Here is a 14,863-nt window from a genome sequence, read left to right on the forward strand (position 1 = left end):
CTACCTGGAACAAAAAATAACAAGAATAACAAACCACATCGTTTACTTTATTACTTTCTCGTTTGAACTCCTTGATTTCACGCTTTAATTCTTCCCTTTTCTTTCTTGTCTTACTGAGCCTTTTCTGAAGCCGCCTCACCTTCAGCTTTAATAAATCGCACTCACAGCAACAGTTGCGCCGGTCACAATTTTCACAAGACTGGCGGCTGGTGTTGCAGGTGTTGTAGTTTGATCGAATCTGCAGCTACAAGTAAAAAAAAGAAAATTATCACCTTCCCAATTCATAAAAAGATCTGATAAAGTGGTAAAGAAAATTAGAAGCTGCCTGAATTTCCACTAAGGCCTTCGAGACTTAGGTATTAGATTCACCTTGAGATTCACCCGATCGTTCAGTTGTTCATTTCCGGGGTCTTCACCATGACTGGATAATGCTTCTCGTAAGTATAACAGAAAAAAGCGGTTAAATATCAGTTAAACAACGAGGTGACAAACAATTATTATTCACCGTACATGTACAAAACAAAGTAGCAACGATGTCGTACAGGCAAACAAACCAGAAATGTGGTACACTTACCCGTCTTCGTTCTCTCTGGTCAGTTTCATAACACACAGTGCTATCTATGGTGGGGACTGCCCCAGCTTTTAGTCGTCTAAAATCTTTTGTCCCTGGTATAACACCAGACAAACATGTGAAGAGCTCTGTTTTAAAATGATCTGAGCACAGTACCAATAAAGGGTGAAAATCCTGGCCGATGCCTTCTAACAAAGCACTTTAAGAGAAAGAGCAGCTTAATTCACAGTCTTTTTTTCTGGGCTCCCATCAAACTCACATTTGTCTCTCGTTCTGACCCTATTTAAGACCAGAAATGCATGTTATTAGGGCTTCAACTTTTTACAAACCAACAAAAAATGACCAGCTGTTGCTAAGCATGACCAGTTCTTTTTTTTTGCCGAGAACTGCACAAAAACTTGTGCATTTGTTCCAAAATCCTTTTCCCGTGGCCATATGGTAATGTTTCCGGAGCATTTCTCATCGGGTCGAAGAAAGTTGATAACGCTCTGTCAAGCACTTTGTTGGCGATCATTACTTGGCCGACGTTGTTGGTAGTTAGCCATTTCTTAACATCAGGTACAATTTCCTTTGGAATTAACACTTCTGTTTCGTGCTTCGCCTCTTCCAGGTCCTCTGGTTGGTCGCATGTTTGGTTGTTGTCTACGACAACATTACCCTCTTCCGTCGAACCTGGTGTTGAAAGAAGTTCTGTAATGTTGACACAAATCATCTTGTCTACTACAAAACTAACTTTGAGGAACGTGCTACTCAGAAAGCACTGGTGCCCAAAATGATGAGGGGGATGACGAGCTTACAAACCCTTATTACTAAGTCCCATGACTTTTTATCTACCCAGCAACCCAGCAGTAATCAATTTTTTAAAAAAATTAAGCATACAACGCTGTGAGAACTTGTGTAATTGTAACTTGCTAAGTTTTTTCTACTTAAAAACAGAAAATAAGCTGCTTCTTCACAACACAAACCAGTAAAGGCCAATCAGTTCGCTCTTCAACAACATCTGGGTGGAAGCAGGGGGGCTCCTTTATGAAACAAATGGGGATGCTTGTCGAGAATTTTGAAAAGAACCCCTAAAAGAGACCAATCTGGGTGTGGCTCAACCTTCTCTTGACCCCTAAAAGATACCAAAATATTAAAAAAAGAATTGATACTTGTGTATTTCTGCCTGTGTAACCCTAAACGAGACCATTATGCTAAACATATTGCCATCTTTCCAGGAACAGCCTTAGCGAGACAAAACATCCAAAATTTACACCTCTAAGCGAGACGAAAAGCATCCCCGTCACTTTTATATGCGAGTCCCCCCTGGGTCTAAAAGCACACACAGTGGACAAAGTGCACAATCGCTGTTTTACTAAGTGTCCTCGTCATCTTTGTCATCGCCAACTTTTGGCACTCAAGATCACGTTGAGAAGGTGAGGTATACTTTTATTGTATCCATCAAGTCTATTGTACTCAGAAAGACGATAACAAACCTCCTTGAGCTGTTCTTTTATTTTTCAAGCTTTTTTCTTTTTGCTTCGGGTTTCTCACATAAGCCTGGGAAAAGTAACTTTATATCCCCAGCCCATCTTGCAAGGGTGTTTCTCGTTGCAATTCCGTTTGAGAACTTCTAACAGAATAGAAATATTTCTATATGTATTTCATAACTAGCATCCTCGCTCATGGCTATGGAATATATTGTATTCAGGCTGTGCTTGAGATGGAATCTTGAATCTTGTTTTCACATTTTAAAAACCGTGTTTTGGCCATTGTTACTACAGAAGATCAACTAAAGCAACAATAGTGGTTTGACTTTCACTCCTTTTTTCGGAGGAGGCTTTGTTACAGATTGAACTTTCGTCGATGGGCGAGACTTTTTACAAGCTCTGGGCTTATAGAAAATCATAAGTGGTTTGGTGGAGCTTTATTAATGGAGGGACTTATAAATGAGATAAAAAAAACGTTTCAAAACAAGATACGACAGTGTTTATGGAAATACGTTTACACGTTAAAAAGTCAGTAAAAAAAGTAAGCAACATTAAAGCCTGTTGAGTACTGCCATCGAGTGGATGAGCGCTTATATCATGGGGAGGGGCTTATTACCAGATGTATTATTTTTGCTTGCAAGTAGATCGGCCTGTAACCAGGGGGACTTATGGGTAACAGCAGTGGGGCTTATAACTGGAATTATACAGGAGGGTTGCCCACAGACGTTTGTAAGGCCTTCTTTAATGCAGTGACACTTTGATTGTGGCTAAAGAGCGGGGATCAAATCAGAGTGATCAAGGCTTATGCAGAGAAATTGCAGAGCCAGACCCATCAGTACACCCGACTAGAGTATTTCATTGCTTCATAGTGTAAAATAATTTGAAGAAAGATTTACTAATTTTAACAAAGCGATCGAAAAACTCGGAAAAATATTTAAAAATACCAGTAACAAAGACATTAAAATAAACCAAAGAATACGGGTTTTTCGTGTGGATCACAAAACCAGATGCGGTTCAAGTTGTTCTCAATATTCCAGTAACTGTGTCTATAGCCAGACGAAGGTTTTAGCCTATGCAGTTTGAAGGTTTGCTCATTTTGAGTAGATGTGGCTACTCCATGTTTTTTACGGGCTTCCTTTACTTTCATGAGCTGGACATTTGTGGAAATCATTCTAAAACTGATATCCATTTCAACTTCTATCAGCAAAATCGAACTCATCTCTCCTGGGGGTCCTTTCCTTTTTATTTCCTTTTCTCTGCAGGCTTGTGGCAGCATGGCCAATGGTTTTTACACAATCTGCTTTTACTTCCCAAACATTCTCCTGTTCAATTGAATTAAGTTTAGCTGAGGAATTTTACTGGGAACAGTGTCTACCAGTGCAACGTTTATGCAGCAGGTCACTGCACCACTCTTGGAATCCTTACTACTGCAAGTGAGAATGGGATATGCACTTTCTATTGAGTGATACATTCAGATAACTTTACCATTATTGTCAGTTCATCGTTTCCATCAAAACTGCTGTGAAAGAGTGACAAGTAAACGCTTCCTTTCCCAGTGATCCTTATCTCTTTCCAGTGTTTTCATACAAATTTTCCTTGGGAACTGCCATCCATTTGGAATGTCTTGAAGTAGCTAGCATATAGACTTTGCCTTGCTGGTGAGACAAGTACTGGGAAATCCAATGTATTCTTGTCATCGTCGCTAAAGACTACTTTGTTTTGAGGCATAACTCGCTGAAGGGTGATCCTAACAGAAACAAGTGTATGCCAACTAGTAAAATGACGTGTGCCAGAAATTGCTAAGACAGCGTCTAGCCTACTCAGCACAACGTCTTTATTCAATGCACTAGCATATGAAGCATTCACTTGCTGCTCCAAAAGCTGTGTTTGAAATTGCAGTCTCTGTTTTTTTCAGAAGCAAGTTTTCTTTTTGACAAGAGACATTTGTATTGAATTCTTAAAACGTCATCACTGCTCACTCTCTTCTTTGGAAGAACAATCTTCACCTCCGCTTTGAGGAAGAACAAGCACCGTTCATGTCATCATCAACTATGATTGAGGAATTTGTAGCAGATTCTGTTGGTAGACAAGCACCATACCCTAGAAAAAGTTCAAACGCAATTTAACATTAAACTATTGCATAACAATAAAGGTAAAATAATAAAGGTATAATTTACAAGTGACAGCTTGACTGTAGAATACTAAGGCACTTATTTGAATCTTGTTGGATTTGAATGGTTTGGTTTCTAGAGTATGTGCATCATTCTAAAAAAAGCGTTCAGTAAAGAAGTGGCGATGTGTTCTAAAAAGCGCTCCAATGTGACACCAGAAGAATCATATATTAATGATCAAGACCAGTTGAGCCCAAGAACAACCGTAACTCTGAACAATTTAAATAATTCAATTCTGTGTCTCAAGGTCAACAAGGATGTTTAGAAGATTAAAGGCTAGGGATATTGGGACACCCCTAGCCTGCTCCTCTTCTCTCCTTATGACCTCTGGAGAGGCCAGCACTCCAAAGTTCCTGTGCCCAATATACCCTATATATACAAAGTAAAACAATTGGCTAGTTAGAGCTAATGTCACAATTATGTAACAGGATCTCATAAAAGTACACAATGATTTTTTTTGCAGATTATTTATTACTTTTTATCTCATAATATTTATGTTAAATCTGTCATCACCCAAGTAATAAATGTGAGGTATTCGAAATATAAAAATCATTATTCGAATTCTTTAAATAATATACAGGGGTGTTTAGCATACAATTGCAGAAATAGACTGGTTGGATAACCATTGGAAATGATGGTAAGCATTTCCCCCAAATCAGTGAAATCAGCAGAATTAAACTGACCTTAATATAAATGGGGATTCTTCTCTCTATATAGAAGATGTGAAAGCGAGAGGAATACTCAATTTTTCTACAGAATTTTCCTGTCATTTTCTGAAGAGATTTTCAAAAAGGCAAAATACTGTCATTAAGTTCCATTCGCTTTTCACTTGTTAATTTCAAATGGTCAGAACACGTCCCTATTTAAGGTAAGGGGAATACAAACCAGAGCTTTCTGTTGATCCAGATGCAGCCTGTATATGTGATTGTGAATCAGTGTTGATCTGCTTTGAAGAACTTTGATCTTCCTTCTCCCCTGCCTCCAGCTCCTTCTTGGGGGTTTTCTGTACTGTGATGGCCGGTACTGGTGTTGCACCAGTACTTATGGGTGAATGGCTCACCACTAAGTTGAGAGGCCTGGAAACCTTAAAACAATAGAACGAAAAAATGTCTGCATCATTACTGCAGTAAAGAAAGATGATTTTTTTATATGCTAATCTAGCATTTTAAAAACATTGATCAAATCTTACCTTTTTTCCAGAAACGTTACTTGCTGTCTCCATTAAATTTTTCTCATTTGAATTTTGTTTTTCAGATAAGGCTAAGATTGCCTTGTGTAAGGCATCAAATCGATCACGTAGGCCTCTAACTGATGTTGCAAACATTTCCTCAAAATGAAAGTAATTTCAATTGATACTGCATCATTAAATGTAAGAATGGTATAGTGTATTTGCACCTTTATTTAAACCTTACCAGTAATTGTATAATTAAGAGTACACTGCTGTGAAAAAGTAGGTAAGTTAAGTATTTTGCAGCTGGTGATAATGGCATGGATGGTGTCTGAATGAGTTATGATTGTGTATAGTGATGTGAAGTCAAAAGTAGTTGGAGTGTAATTGGTGTAAATTGGTGTAGTAAGTCTAAAAGGTTTGTTGAGTTGTAAATTAATGGAAATCGTATGTCTCGTTCTATTAAAATGTCTTTCAGTTTTAAAATTGGTCGTCCAGTTAGTTTGTCCAGGTTGGAAGGAGAGGCTGTAGTAGTAAGTTTGTGTACTTTGGGGAGACGTTTCATGTAAGGTAGTTGCAGTTTGTCTGGGGGGGTAGAGTTCAGTAGTCGTTTGTAAGTACAATGTCGTTGCGTGTGCTGATTGATTGTATGTAGGTTATGAGTGATGTTAAGGTGTTGTTGTTTGAGGAGTGTATGTAGGTTGTTAGATTGTAGGTAGTGTTTGGTGTATGAGGTGGTGTTGTGGACATAATCTATGATGTGTAAATTAAAATTAGGTTTTGTTTGCTGTTGTTCTAGTAGCTTGATTGGGTTCTTATAATAGGGCTGATATCTGTGGTTGTTTTTGTTCTTAGATGGTCGAGGAGCTTTCATAGATTTGCAGGTTTCAGATGTCGTGATAAGTTTGCAGAGAGTTGAATTTACTTCAGATGAGATGGTGTTCTTTATTGAGTGGATGCTGCATTTTTCTGAGGTAGGTATAAAGTTGGTGCCTTTGTTAAGAAGTTGGACGAAGTCGGTTGGAAGGTTGAGGTCTGTGAAATTGTGGATTGTATTAGTTGAGGTTAATTTATCTTTTTCATCTTGTAGTACAGATAGTCTTAGAAGGTTTTGTTCGTGTTCTAGAAGAAGAGCAGTGTTGTAGGGCCATGAATTGGTTCGAAGTTGAAGATGGTGAAGGAAATTCTTAAGGTTCAATGAAAGGTTGTTTATGCGTTTTCTGAGGTAATAGCCATGTTGTAGAGTTATCTTCTTGAGGTGTTGGATTCTTTTTACGTGTTTAGCTTTTTCAACTTTTATTAATTCTTTTCATGATTTGTGCCTATTAACAGTTTACAAGTGCAAAAGAAAAACAAAATGGAAGCAGATTTTACCTGTTTAAAGGTCTGAAGACCAAGTGCTCTAGTGTGTGAAAATCTGACACATCATCCCACCAGAAGGGCAGTGTCTGTGAAGTTGCCATTTTTAATATTCCAACTGGAGTACATTCTCCATGTAACATGTAAGCAAATAAAAGCATGAGGAAACAAAATGCATAATAAACTTGTGAAGTAAGCATCATGAATTATAAAAGAAATAAATACAGTAAAAACCTGTGAGTAAGAACCTGTTAGGCTGAAATTTGTAAATTAGATACCATTTTTAAATAATTCAATTCTGTGTCTCAAGGTCAACAAGGATGTTTAGAAGATTAAAGGCTAGGGATATTGGAACACCCCTAGCCTGCTCCTCTTCTCTCCTTATGACCTCTGGAGAGGCCAGCACTCCAAAGTTCCTGTGCCCAATATACCCTATATATACAAAGTAAAACAATTGGCTAGTCAGAGCTAATGTCACAATTATTTTACAATTACTTTTTATCTCATGATATTTATGTTAAATCTGCCATCACCCAAGTAATAAATGTGAGGTATTCGAAATATAAAATCATTATTTGAATTCTTTAAATAATATACAGGGGTGTTTAGCATATAATTGCAGAAATAGACTGGTTGGATAACCATTGGAAAATGATGGTAAGCATTTCCCCCAAATCAGTGAAATCAACAGAATTAAACTGACCTTAATATAAATGGGGATTCTTCTGTCTATATAGGAGACGTGAAAGCGAGAGGAATACTCAATTTTTCTACAGAATTTTGCAGTCATTTTCTGAAGAGATTTTCAAAAAAGCAATATATTGTCATTAAGTTCCATTCGCTTTCCAACAAAAAAATTAAAAAATGACTTGTTAGTTTCAAATGGTCAGAACACGTCCCTATTCAAGGTTAGGGGAATACGAACCAGAGCTTTCTGTTGATCCAGATGCAGCTTGTGATTGTGTATCAGTGTTGATCTACTTTGCAGAACTTTCTTCCTTCTCCCCTGCCTCGAGCTCCTTCTTGGGGGTTTTCTGTACTGTGATGGCCGGTACTGGTGTTGCACCAGTACTTATGGGTGAATAGCTCACCACTAAGTTAAGAGGCCTGGAAACCTTAAAACAATAGAAATAAAAATTGTCTGCATCATTACTGCAGTAAAGAAAGATGATTTTTTATATGCTAATCTGTCATTTTAAAAGAATTGATCAAATCTTACCTAATTTCCAGAAACTTTACTTGCTGTCTCCTTTAACTTTTTCTCATTTGAATTTTGTTTTTCAGATAAGGCTAAGATTGCCTTGTCTAAGACATCAAATCGATCATGTAGGCCTCTAACTGATGTTGCAAACATTTCCTGAAAATGAAAATAATTTCAATTGATACCGCATCATTAAATATAAGAATGGTATAGTGTATTTGCACCTTTATTAAAACCTTACCAGTAATTGTTTAATTAAGAGTACACTGCTGTGAGAACTAGTGTAATTGTAACTTGCTAATTTTCTAATACTTAAAAACAGAAAATAAGCCGATTTTTCACAACACAATCCAGTAAAGGCTGATCAGTTCGCTCTCCAACATCTGGCTGTTTATCTAAGAGCGCGGGGGGTTCCTTTTTGAATCGGATGGGGATTCTTGTCGAGAATTTTGAAAAGAACCCCTAAAACAGACCAATCTGGGTGTGGCTCAACCTTCACTTAACGAGAAAGCAATCAATGGAACATTATATTTTGAGAAGGCACCTGGAGCTGCTAGGGTTGATAATAATAGTAATCAACTTTATTTTTTGAGGGTGGCACTTAAACAAATTCAAAGTAAACGTCTATATACATATTAATATAAATAAACACAAATGAAGTTTTGACACTTTTTTCACAATCACCTATACTTCGTCGGGTTTACCGGCCTTCCTCAGGGTGAATGGAAGAAAACTGTTATACACACATTTCCACTACGCTATTGAATTACAAAAGTGCGCGCTACGACTGTAACCGTTAACATGAAGACAAGAACATGACTTGCCACTGATCGCTTCTTTTTGAAGATGTTCCTTAGATATTGATCCACTTGGATGTCTTTGATGGATGCTTTAGCCCTCTGCACTATTCGATTTGTGCACGTTGCAGGGTTGAGCGTAATCAGGATTGTTTCTATAACACTGGCCATGGACTGCGCCTGTTGTAGGAGGGTCTGGAATTCAACAACATCCCAATTTGCACTCTTTAACGCCTCTTCAGATGTATTGTTGTTCTTGTACTTCTATCTGTAGTTGTCAACAGCTTCATTTAATCCTTCACGAAGAAAGTCGCTATCTGCTTTTAATTCATCTAGCCTCTCTCTCAACTTGCCCTCTAATTCTGTTCTGGTTCGCGCCTAAGATGACCCTTAAAATGTTGTCAGACTGGTTTCATACTCCGCTCTCAGCTCTTTCAGTTTCCCATCTCCAAGATCAACATCTCCATTCCAAACTCCTTTCATTGAATGCATTAGGCATGGTTTCACATCTGTACCATCAAGTTTTAGCCAAAATCTACCACTGGGATTTGCCTTATGCAGCATCCTAAAGATTGTAGGCGAAAATGGTTTAGATTGATTGTAGGAAGTGTAAGATATTCCACTTTTTCCGTATGTTTTTAGAGCAGAAGGATATAACAATGTTGTTGTTATGCCACAGTTTAAAATCCTCTGGAACAGATATCTGTACAAGCCAAGTACAAAGTTAACAAATAAATATTAGTATTATTTTCATACAATCAATAAAGCTTCATTTGACCCTCACAGGGAATCTTAACTCTAAATGAAGAAATGAAAAATAAAAATAAAATCTGAACCAGAGAGGGAATTTTTTTATTGAGGACACTGTTATTTGTAATCCCGTTGAAGCCCTGAATTTTTTTCAGGCTTCTTTATTCCAATTGCTTAAATTGGAAATTCACTGCGACGATCATTTATCACTCTCACTGTTATTTGTAAGTTGCCAATGCCAATTATCATAATAATTAAGAGTAGCCAGAAGCCAAGTGTTGCATACTGTCAGAGCTTATTCTGGTTTTGATGGCATTAAGCAGCTAAGAATATTTCTTCTCCCCTGGATGGGATGCTAGTCCATCGCAGGGTACCCACTCCAGCTTTTTTTTGGCCGGTACCCATTTATTCACCTGGGTGGAAAGAGGCACTATGAGAGTAAATTATTGACCCCAGCAAGTGCTTGAACCCAGAACTTTCGCTCCACAATCTAGCGCCCCACTCTTTAGGCCACTAAGCCTCAATCGGCTGGGTAACGCTTGATGCAAACAAACTATCAATGTTAAGAAATCACCTGGTGGATGTTTGTGCAAGTGAAGAACTCATTAGAGTACTCTAAGAGACCAAAAGGCATCCTTTCCAAGAGCATTAGAGTCACCTCTTTCCCTGGTCTATCTTTGCCCACACAAGCACAGAACGTGTAAACAAGGCTGTTTTCCCCTTTATTCTGTAACCGTTTCATTGCCGTTAGCGAAAGATCAACAGTCTCTTGGATTACTGTCAATCCCGATATCTGTTGCTAATTTTATGAAAATCTCATTTCCAGACTTCAGAAGTGTTTCCCTATCTGCAAGTAACAGGCAGTTCTTCACAATTTCCAATAACTGCTGTTTGTTGAGGAACTTTTTTTGATAGGTTTTCCAAAATGTATGCTCTGGTCTCCCTTTCAGTCCATTCCATGATTTGATGCATAACATCAATTGCCTGTCGTGGGGTGTCAATGGTAACACCGAGACCAATTTGTGCCTCTTCTTTTGTTTTGTATCTTCTTGCAACTGTACATTGTACTTGTTGTTGCACAGAAGAACCTACGGCAACAAATGGCATCCTTGAATATCACATATGTTAAAGCGCGTACAAGTTTACATGTCAGTGGACATGTTGTACAACCGATTTAACACACATTTATCTTTTTCACACAAAATAAGTTCGTGCTATTAATTCATATAATCGCCCTTTTACTTCCTTAATTGTACTCCACTTAAATACTCCTGTTAACATAACATATATCTCCAATTTAATTTAGAAATAGCAACATTAAAAGCAAATAATACAGATTAGAACGCTTTACATCTTTACAGCTTCAGCCAAGTAATCATCGCGCAGAAGCTGGGAGTTTATTACAATGGAAAATTTTGCTAATGGTGGGTTAAGGGCCCATTACAGTATCTCGTTGCCAAGCTACGCGGTTGCCACGCAAGTGCAATTTTATTTCCGGTTTTCTCAGCTTAGCGGCAAAATTTTACGCGAGTTTTAATAGTTCCCTTTTAGCTTTCGGTTAGAATCATATTCCAATCACGGAAATTTGTTCTACAGTAACAGAAACTGGGTAAATTGAACTAAAAAAAAGTTTGTCGTACTAAATGATTTCAAAACATATACGAAGCCTGAGGCAAGTATCCGAAACCGCCGTAATATTTTTCAAAGTAGTGCCGATGCGTTAGAAAACATGCGAATGTGCGGCGCTACCGTATTTTCATCAGTTTCCCCTTTAGCTCACTGAAGAAATCTGTGAAAGCTACTGGCAAAAATTAAAGCACTGTCACTAGAACTAAACGAAGCTCGAAAAAAAAAACAGCGACTCATTTCGTTCGCGAAACGAAGGTAAGATAATTTTTACGCACGCAGAAATATAGGAATGAACTCGATTTATCTGCCGTAAATTGCTTGCAGAAACTACTGATTAAGATTCGTACAGCAGTCTAGCCACAGGACAAATTCAGTAAGGTACAAAACTGCGAAAACTGAACTATATAAAACACCTGTATAAAAACATTTTAGCTTACAAACGTTAACTATTTATTCAACCGAACTATGAATTGCAGCCTTCTTGCTCAAAACACGATAACGCCGTTTACGCTAATTCGCAAATTACAAGCCGAAAATAAAGAAACTCACACTAAACTCTTTTTAATACTTACGACCGCCTTTGTTTACATTTGTCTTAGCCTCTACATGTTAGTTGAGCGACAGTAAACGTTGTTAAAGCTGTCCGAATACAAGCAAGAAGTAAAGTTTGCCGTGTCGAAAAATTATAGTTTTTGAAGCGTACGTGAGCGGGGGGTAAGCCAACTAAGTGCAGCAATGTCAATTACGATGATTTCAACCAATCATTCACCGTATAATTTTACTTCCGGTACGAACAAAAATGCGAGTTTTTCTCGGAAGGAAAAAACCGTACCTTCTGTTTTTTGCAGTAAATCGAAAGAAAATACATTTTTCTTTAAACGTAAGCATGCGTTTTCGGAAAATCAAAACAACATTAAAGTTGTGTTCAAAAACGTGGTCAAAAGAACACATTTTCTTTACTTATTTTTCAAGTTTTTGTGCTAACGGAAAACGCATGCTTACATTTTTTAAGATAAACGTACTGATTGACATAATACTACAAACTATGAATGAGACCGTAAGTTTCTTGCGTAAAACTCAGTTTTTTGTTCTGGGTCACGTGACATTAGACGTGAACCGATGACGTCATCAACTGACTTGCAGTCGTACTCTAAAACGCCTGTCTAAATTCGGTTAAATAAAAGCAAAGATATATTAAGTTACAGCCAATTGAAATCTCCCTAGCAACGGCCCCAAAAGATACTGTAATGGGCCCTTAAAGAATTTAGTTTGCTCCTTTTCATCTAATACTTGTCCATCTAAAATGTGGAGCTGTAGAAAGGAAAAAAACACCAGGCAAAAACGGAAACAACATGCAGTCAGTCCTGAAAAAAAAACATCATTTTTAAAGAAAGCATCCAAGCCATTTTTTATTATTAAAAGATTAAGGAAAAGAAGCCATAAACAAAGCTATTGGTAGCCATAAACAAGAAATGCAGTACTTTTAATTTCCTACTTACGGTATGCTTTCTGATAAAATCCAATAGCCGTTTTTTTCTTGGTGCCCAAGATATTGTGACTGCAGTAGAAGGGCTGGCGAATGATTGTATTCATCCTTTAGCCATTTATAAAAACTTAATAAGATCTTTTTTGGAACAATCACCAAATATGGAGAAAGTCCCCCCTCCGACTCCCGATGTGGAACTTCGCTCAAGACCTGCTGTTTTAAGATTCTTCATAACTGTTTTTCTGGCGCTGTGGTTTGAATGAATCTTCCAGTGACATTCCTTCGATGACGGATTTCATCATGCTGTTGATCTTTTTTTCACCCATCGGCTGCCTCTTGTACCAAACTTGCGAGGATGGATTTTGCATGCAAGCAAGATAAAGAGGACGCGTTGTATGTAAGTCGGGAGGGGGACGAAACAGAATTTCTTTGAATGTTGCTACGGGACATCCCTCATATCCAGTAGCAAACATTTTTGGCAGAAGACTTTGGGGCTTTGGGGCTTCTTCGGTTGTTGTCAAACTTATGGACTTGTTTGGCCGCTTGCCTTTGCATTGCTCCCGAAGTAGCCAGGCTTTTCCCTAAAGAACTTGGTTTGAGCTTTTAAACTCTTTGTCGCGAATTATTGAGTGTTTGTACTCTTTCTCTGTTAGATAGCGCTTAATTATGCAACACAGTAAGCCAGACAGTGAGTGAGATACAAGACCCCTTAACTAACAGACAGATTCAAGTTTGGGCTTTTTTGGCCCGTAAGATACCACTAGTTTTGTGGCGCTGATCTCGGATAAAGTTCTGTCCTCAACAGTTGAGACAATCTTATCAATAAAGTCTACAATTCTAAGGATCTGCTCACCCTTAGCCAACTGGGCAGGTTTGAGGAACATCCGTGATTCTTGAACTGCATGCGGTGGAGCCAAACTCCCGTCTTAATTGTTTACATGGTCCTGAGGCGCTGCGCAGCGCTTATTCGAGTAAATACGGTAGTTCACAAGTATTAAAACCAAATGCGTGAAACCTATTTTGCTGTAACTAACATCTGAAATACCTAGAATGTCCTTACAAGAAATCACAGAAATGGGCTTGACCTCATAAAACTGACCATACTACACCCTAGACTTTGTAAATTCAAAGTGCAAAAGGAAACTCGTGTGGTGATTTCTTACCTTGCATTCCGATGATTCAGTCTCATCTAAAACAACCTCATCTACTTCCGATTTAATAAAACGTACGTAAAAAGAGATGCGCCATCTTCTCGCAGGATGGCCCACGTTCACCAGCGACCATGTCGCAGATGAGATCTTTTTCGATGTGATGCTTAAAGTGCTTCATACAGGCATCTTTTATGTTGGCGATTGTTATCTCTTCGTGCTCAAAAGGGACGTACTGTTGTGCCCCGATCCTTGTATACTTCTGTTGTTTCCCTGATACAGTACGTCAGGGTTCATTTGCTGTACTACTATTTTATCGGTAAATGTGCTTTCCTCGTTAGTTTTTTTGCCTTTCCTCTTTGCCTTTTGGATGTTGGCATATCGCCTCCAATCCGCCATGCTGACAAGCGTTGACAACACACCCATGGGGGTAATTATTTCAGAGGCCTGGGCACGAGTTTGGCAGTGGCAGCGCTCGGCCACGGGAAAATTTATTTCATTTTCCAATTGAATCGAAAGTAAACTTTTCGCTTTACATTTCATTGTATTTGCGTTTTATTTTAATTTTATTTGCATTTTGTTTTGCATTTTATTTGCTTACAAAAAGAAAAAAATACCCAGTAAACTCAGTGGCAGTTATCGGCCACCATATATATTAAAACTTACAATAACGTGAGAAATAGATAAAAATAAAGTAATTTTTGAAAATTTACTATAATAGAGTTTTAATAAACATAGTTTGCAGTGTCTTTATTTGATCCAGATTGTCCATTAAAAGTAATTTTGTCTAAAATATTAGAGTTTTCTTTAAGAGCAGATTTAAAAGAACCTAGATTGGATTTGTTTTTTAAGTGCAGGGGCAGATTATTCCAAAGAATTGACGCACGGTGTGAGAATGAATAACGGAGAAAGTCAGTATTAGGACGTTTAATTAAGAGTTTCAGGTTGTCTATGATTTCTTAATAAAAAGTGTCTTGTAAATAGAGAGTTAATGCCAGCTGGAGCTTTCTTGTAAAACGCTTGATAGGTAATATTTGCCATTCTTTTCTTGTAAAGGTGATCTAACGATTTCCAATTTGCCATTTTTAGTACTTCGGTGTTGAGAAGGGTTTCC

At 37.9% G+C, this 14,863-nt stretch overlaps 1 protein-coding gene across 1 annotated transcript; it reads right to left on the reverse strand.

Moving 5' to 3' along the window:
* Nucleotides 1-804: 804 nt before the first annotated feature.
* Nucleotides 805-8,091, reverse strand: LOC144648611 (uncharacterized). The gene is made up of 6 exons (XM_078508123.1): nt 7,958-8,091; nt 7,664-7,853; nt 6,754-6,856; nt 5,097-5,332; nt 3,333-4,140; nt 805-1,243 (listed from the first exon to the last, which is right to left on the reverse strand). Exons 3-5 carry the CDS (start codon nt 6,840-6,842, stop codon nt 4,043-4,045), a joined length of 423 nt encoding a protein of 140 aa, XP_078364249.1. The 5' UTR covers nt 6,843-6,856; nt 7,664-7,853; nt 7,958-8,091; the 3' UTR covers nt 805-1,243; nt 3,333-4,042.
* Between the last annotated feature and the right edge of the window lie 6,772 nt (nt 8,092-14,863).

This window comes from Oculina patagonica, chromosome 4 (genome assembly GCF_052425735.1).
Source record: "Oculina patagonica isolate OP01 chromosome 4, crgOcupat, whole genome shotgun sequence".
In the NCBI taxonomy this organism is placed as follows: domain Eukaryota; kingdom Metazoa; phylum Cnidaria; class Anthozoa; order Scleractinia; family Oculinidae; genus Oculina; species Oculina patagonica.

What these genes read in the sequence shown, in the direction of transcription:
- LOC144648611 (XM_078508123.1), bottom strand. Translation starts at nt 6,842, where the DNA reads ATGGCAACTTCACAGACACTGCCCTTCTGGTGGGATGATGTGTCAGAT. An exon ending in GTCTTCAGACCTTTAAACAG is followed by an intron (nt 5,333 to 6,753) that starts GTAAAATCTGCT and finishes TCTTTACTGCAG; the next exon opens with TAATGATGCAGACATTTTTT. An exon ending in TGGATCAACAGAAAGCTCTG is followed by an intron (nt 4,141 to 5,096) that starts GTTTGTATTCCC and finishes AACTTTTTCTAG; the next exon opens with GGTATGGTGCTTGTCTACCA.